Source organism: Hippocampus zosterae, chromosome 13 (genome assembly GCF_025434085.1).
Source record: "Hippocampus zosterae strain Florida chromosome 13, ASM2543408v3, whole genome shotgun sequence".
Taxonomy (NCBI): Eukaryota; Metazoa; Chordata; class Actinopteri; order Syngnathiformes; family Syngnathidae; genus Hippocampus; species Hippocampus zosterae.
In genome coordinates this window covers 18,697,511-18,704,248 of record NC_067463.1, presented here as the reverse complement: position 1 = coordinate 18,704,248, position 6,738 = coordinate 18,697,511, and the positions used below count along the sequence as shown (strand labels likewise).

Here is a 6,738-nt window from a genome sequence, read left to right as displayed (position 1 = left end):
GCTGGGATAGGCTCCAGCACCCCCCGCGACCCTAGTGAGGATCAAGCGGTTAGGAAGATGAATGAATGAATGAATGAATGCTTCAATTGCCTTCCACTGTGCCCTTTGAATGGAGGGTAAACTAGGAAGCTAACTAAATATGAATTTGTGTTCATTGATATGTGCCTAATGATTCACCGAGGACCAGCCCAGAATTGGCCACTTCAGACACCAAATAACCACAATTGTTTGGAGTGATTCTCTTCTGGCATGAAGTTTTCCCTCGTGGCTGAATCATAATTCGGGGGCATCCTCCTTTCCTTGCTCACAGCCATCTGAGCTTTGTGTTCCAGCTTTTGTCTGGCTTGCATTGCGCCGGAAACAGACCAAAAGAGTCTAGAAAGCCGCTGCCAGGAAACGACTTGTGTGCTTTTCTCCTCCCCGTCCTTCGCTCCTCCACAAAGCTCAGTCATCAACGTGCCTCGGCTCCCTCCCTCCTCTATTCAGAATTTTTCAATTGCGCTCGCTCCCGCCTCGTCCTTTTTTTCTTCGACGTGCGTCCTCTTTCTCCTCCTCCCCGATCATCCAACCAGTCTTCACGCGCGTAAAGGTCCCCCACGAGAGTCCCCGCCGCTGTGCCCCGCCCTTTTCCGCTTCTTGCCGCCCTCACTCAATCATGACCCCCATCGTCTGTGACGTAGGCGAGTGCATGGTGATCACCTCAGTAGGCAATAGCGGGATGCTGGGAGTATATATGGGACACGGGTGCCCATCGGCCGGCACTCTCTCAGTCGCTCCGACTCGGGAACCAGGTCATCAGCGGAGATAGCAGGCAATACTTCGCCTCACTAGGCTAACTCGCTTTGGGCTTTGGTTAAGGATGGGAACCTTCTCGATTTCTCGGAGCCGACGATGCTCCTCCATCGTGCGCAACTGCAAAAGTAAGTGTCCTCTTTTCAAGCTCAGAAGAATGCGTCCCAGTGATGTGTGACGGTAAATGTTTTTGGATGCTCTGGAATGCTTATACAACGATGGATTTCAACAAAGATTGGGTAATAACCCCGCGGAATGCCTTTAAAATAGCAGTAATACTGTGCGTAAAAGTCGGGTTAGCCGCAATGTGGAGATGCAAATTTCTACTGACAAATTCCTCTCGAACAAACCTGTGATTTCATGTTCATTTAGAGTTATCTCCTTGTAATACAGAACGCCTGTCTCAATAAAATGACAAGGCAGATAGATAACTCTCTTCATCCCATCAGAGCAACATTCGCTTATATTACTACAATCGAAAAGGAGAACCACATGCAAGAGCAGCATTCAATATGAAACATTCATTCATTCATCATCATCATTCATCTTCCTAACCGCTTGATCATACATTTTATAATTTAAGTCAGAAGAAGGGGAAAAAGAGTAGATTAAAATGTTGATAGGTAGTCAGTTTTTAAACAAAAGAGGGTAAATTGAAGTCAGTGGTAGTCGTTTGTTTCAGCACCACTGAGAGAGAACTCCCGACTCACCTCCTCCTCCTCTTTCTCCTCTCGCTCTCCACCATGCAGTCAGCATCTCCCTGTGTCTGGTGGTTTGGATGGTCCTTGGTAAGCCAAGTCTGGCATCGGGGTGCCCGCACCTGTGCGTGTGTTACCCGACTCCCATGACTGTCAGCTGCCAAGCGCAGAACTTCACTGCCGTCCCGGTCGGAGTGCCATATGAGTCGCAGCGCGTTTTCCTCCAGAACAACAGGATCGCTGAGCTCAGAGTTGGCTCTTTTGGCTTTGGGACTCAGGTTGGAAGAAACAGTATGCAATGAGCCTAAACTTTTCACTAGCCTTAAATACCTTCATGACTTATTTGGTATTTATTTTGTCTGACAGGTTCTGTGGCTTTTTTCCAACAACATTACATGGATCGAAGCGGGGGCTTTCAGTGAGCTGAGGGACTTGGAGGAGTTGGACCTAGGGGACAACCCTAACCTTCACCGGCTGGAAGGAGGAGCCTTCCGTGGCCTAGAGAAGCTCCAGAGCCTCCATATGCACCGCTGTAAACTCACAGCCCTGCCTCACGACATCTTCCGCAAGCTTTACAGCCTGCACTATCTCTACTTACAGGTAGGGGGCACTGGAATGAAATGAACATACATGCCCTAGTAAAACATACAAATGATGTATATAAATGCTAAAGGTTAAATGCTATTGCAGGGTCATACAGTATGCAAAGCCGCTGACGCATTTGTTTAATATCCTTTATATCTGAGCTGAGGTATTGTACTCGTACACTCTGTCATCACTAGTAGGGCAATTCAGTGCCACTGCAGCATATCGCAAAAATGCTCAAATGGCTCCCAAAAAAAGCATTTGAGCATTTAACAAAAATGTCTTTCTAGTGTCCTGAAATATGAAAACTAATTTGCTGTGGAAAAAATGCTGAAAGGGATTTATGGCTAGATGATTAATATAATTTTATAGCATTTCACTCGGGACACGTAGTCTTCAACTGGTGCACAGCTTTGCCTCTCTAGTAACATGCAGTTGTCACACCAATACGCCAAAGTGGTCCTACTTGTGAGTAAAGAGAGCGGAATGTATGCACCTTAAACTGGATATCAAAGGCCTTGCGCCATGTTAGTTTGTCACGAGTTGTAATTCATAATTCAGCCATTCAAACAACTGGAGCATTTATTCGATATTCTAAGTGCAAAGAGCATACTAGTACCGTATTTTCACGACCATTCGGCGCACCGTGTTGTTGGACGCAGTCTCAGTGAGGGGTGGTATTTCTGTATTTGACACATACACAAAACGCACTTTATTATTGGGCGCAGCCAGGCATGGTAAAACATACCATTTTTAAAAAGGCAACGGAAGCAAAACTGAGTTCGGTTGTACTTTATTTCGCCATTTTACAATGTCCTCACGTGACTGGTATCTGCTAGGGGCGTGCCTTTAGCGTCCTCTTACACGCCCACCCTTCACTCATTGGCGACCGGTACCTGCTAGGGGCGTGCCTTTAGCGTCCTCTTACGCACCCACCCTTCACTCATTGGAGACTGGTACGTGCGAAGGACGTGCCTTTCGCGTCCTCTTACACGCCCACCCTTCACTCATTGGCGGACTTCCACATGCCTGTTGTCACCCACTCTGCCTTTTCTCTATATAAACAGCGTGTCGGCCAGAGGTACTCTCAGTCAGGCTTTGGAACTCGGCGCATACAATAGACCATAGGTGTCAAACTCAGGTCCTGGAGGGCCGCTGTCCTGAATGTTTTCCAAGTCTCCATGTTGCAACACACCTGATTCAAATGAACAGGTTCAATGTCAGGCTTCCACAGAGCTGATCATTTCAATCAGGTGTGATGAAATAGGGAGACTTGGGAAACATTTAGGACAGCGGCCCTCCAGGACCTGAGTTTGACACTCCTGCACTAGACGCTCCGCATTATAAGGCGCCCTGTCCATTTTGGAGAAAATTTAAGACTTTTAATGGCGCCTTACAGCCGTGAAAATACGGTACATGTACATCCATCCATCCATCCATCCATCTTCTACCGCTTATACGGGGCCCGGGAGGTGGGGGTAGCAGCTTTAGCAGGGAAGCCCACACTTCCCTCTCCCCAGCCACTTCTTCCAGCTCTCCCCGGGGGATCCCGAGGTGTTCTCAGGCCAGCTGGGTGACATAGTCCCTCCAGCATGCCCTGGGTCGTCCTCGGGGTCTCCTCCCGACATGCCCGGAACACCTCACCAGGGAGGCGTTCAGGAGGCATCCGAATCAGATGCCCAAGCCACCTCCATCTGTCTCCTCTCGATGTGGAGGAAAAGCGGCTCGACTCTGAGCCCCTCCCGGATGACCGAGCTTCTCACCTTATCTCTTAGGGAGAGCCCGGACACCCTGCGGAGAAAACTCATTTCGGCCTCTTGTATCCGGGATCTCATTCTTAGTATATGTACAGCCATGTACTAATGCGTTACATTGAATATCAGGTATATCGAATTGCTCAAACAGCTTTCCAAAGTGTCATCTAAACACTGACTGTATGTAAAATCTGTACTGTATCTTGCAGGTAGCTGTTCACCTATCAAAGAAATACATAGTTACAAATATACTTGTATCCCGATGGCAAGTATTTGATTCACAGTAAATTGAGACTTTTGTGTTTGTGTGTGCAGAACGCAGGTCACGGCTTAATATGGAGTCTCAACATTGGGCCGCCCACCCCAAAAATCTTTTCATTTGTCAAATTTGTCACAAATTGATGACACATATTAGAATGCATGAGAAAATCCAGAAGATGCCAGATGGGATACATTCTGGTCCTCTATTTAAACAACACCGAATGGAATTACATCTAATGGCAATCAATATGTTTTGCTTTTGATATTTTGCCCTGCAGGAAAACAATCTACACTTCCTACAGGATGACATCTTTTCCGACCTCATCAACCTGAGTCAGCTTTTCCTGCACGGAAACCGTATACGCACGATCTCAGATAATGTATTCCGTGGCTTGGTGAACCTTGACCGCTTGCTCCTTCACGACAACCGCATCAAGCAGGTGAACCGTCGGGCCTTTCGCGACCTTGGTCGTCTGACCATGCTATTCCTCTTCAACAATTCTCTGCCCGAGCTGCCCAGTCAGACTCTGAGGGACACTCAGGGCATAGAGTTCCTCCGCCTCAATGCCAACCCCTGGTCGTGCGGCTGCGAAGCCCGCGCCCTGTGGGAGTGGTTCCGCGAGGCCCGCGTCTCTTCATCTGAGGTGATCTGTGCGTCTCCTTCCATTCGTCGCGGTCAAGACCTTCGCTTTCTTCGAGAAATGGACTTTGCCCTCTGCCCACTGCCTGATCCAGGCTCCATCGCCGGGTCCACCACCACCACCTTCAGTACCAAAACCAGATGGTGGTTCCACAAAAACAAGCCTCAGTCCTCAACGAAAGGTCTCTTTGAGAAATCTTCAGAGACCGTCAAAGCCGGCTTGTATGGGAAAGGCCCATCTACAACCACATCACTGGTCAAGTATGAGCTGGGGGAGGAAGAACTGGCACTGCCTAAACTTGACCAGGAAGAGTACTGGGCAAACTATGGCAACGAGGACTCTGGGGTCACGATGCGATGCTTTGAGCTCGAATGCCCTCCTGAGTTTGACCTGCCTCCATTTTCCTCCTCGACCTCACTATCCTTGCCCTCTTCCCTTTCGGCACTAGCCGTCTCCGTGTTCACACTCAACCTCCACTTGCTATTTGGCTGAATCCAACTTCAAGTGCCCCGCCCCGTACCTTCCAGCCTGTTTTAAAGGCTGCGAGGATCCACCTTTAAGACTCTCTATATCCCCTATGGCAGCTCTGTTGTATGCTAATCCTCAAGGCACAGAGACCGAGATAGGGAGATTGTACCACCTTACAGGGCTAACCACTTTTCAAGGCTGCTAGGAGGTCTTGAGATACAGCAGACTACAGGCAAGGCATCGTGCTTGACGCCTGAATGATGTCATGATTTTCCTGAAATCAGGGCTGTGAGGGCTAAGTCCATCATTAACTTCAGCAAAATTTGAAAGCAGTTGTCAATGATGTCATTCTTTTCCTCAACTCAACTGAGTCAAAACTAATAGTGCTATTATTGCACGCGGGTAACTGACTTGTACTAATTACTGTTAGAACACAGTGCGTAGTAACAACAGTATTGTAACCACTTACAGTGTCATGTAAATACCGATGTATGCTTGTTGTGGGTGCTCAAATTGGTGTCGTCCAGCTCGTCATGATCCAGGGAAATTGAAGGCCACCAGGCAGTGAGGAGACAAGAGATGAGACAAACATAGAATCAGAAAGGAGAGAGAGTAAGAGCGAGAAAAGTGAACGAGAGCGAGAAACCGAGAGTGAGAGGGTTGTTGGGTTGACAGCTCCCTCACAAAAAGAGGAGAAGACAGCATTGTACCACATATTGGCAGCCACATGGTGGTGGTGGTGGTGGTGGGGGGAAGGGGGGAATCCGCTCTTTAGCAGCTATGCTTATTTGTATCTCAATGTTTTTGCATTTTATTCCCATTTGAATAATTTCTGTAAACATGGTGTCGTTTTCGACAAACACAGGGAAAGAATTCTTCCTTTCGGGAAGCCTGAGATTGGATGTTGGATGTCTTTCTGTGACATATTGATACTCTGTAAAAAGGCTTGACTGGATGCAGATGAACGTCTTTATAAAGAGAGAAGGTGAATATTTCTTGGGTTGTACTTGTGCTTTTCTTTCAAAAGATGGAAAACCTTTAATTGAGGATGCTGAGCATGAAAGTTTTTCAGACCCCCACGCAAAAAAGAGATCATTTCAAAAACAACAACAACTAAAAACTAATACTCAGTACAAAGTAGCAGGTTGTTGTCGTGTGACTAAATCTTGAGTACATCTGAGTCAAGTGTCCCAAAAGGGCACACCAATCATTCATACAGTATTAGTCTGGTCTGGAATGGCTCTGACTGTGAACGACATCTGCCACAGTGTGGACAAATAAGGTTGCATGGATTCACAAGCTGGTGGCGCTGCGAAAGGCAATTACGTCAGTACGTTTCTCACTCCTGTGAGTCATCGGCTTCAGATGCCAGATGGACCGAGGAGGTGCAAATTGGCCGATTTGCAAAGAAACTAAGAGAGCAATGAGAGTCAAATGATTGGCTAAGTGCAGCGAGCAGAAAGGAAATAAGACCAACTACCCCCACCCCCTACCCACCAAAAAAAGTCGCACACATGTAGCCATAAGGGTGGAACATGA

The 6,738-nt window shown here is 47.6% G+C and overlaps 1 protein-coding gene across 1 annotated transcript; it reads left to right on the top strand.

Annotated features, from left to right (window-relative positions):
• Positions 1–663: 663 nt before the first annotated feature.
• rtn4rl2a (reticulon 4 receptor-like 2 a) lies at positions 664–6,194 on the top strand. The gene is made up of 4 exons (XM_052083330.1): positions 664–920; positions 1,542–1,768; positions 1,857–2,090; positions 4,369–6,194. The coding sequence occupies exons 1-4, from the start codon at positions 860–862 to the stop codon at positions 5,221–5,223; spliced, it is 1,377 nt and encodes a 458-aa protein (XP_051939290.1). The 5' UTR covers positions 664–859; the 3' UTR covers positions 5,224–6,194.
• Positions 6,195–6,738: the final 544 nt, after the last annotated feature.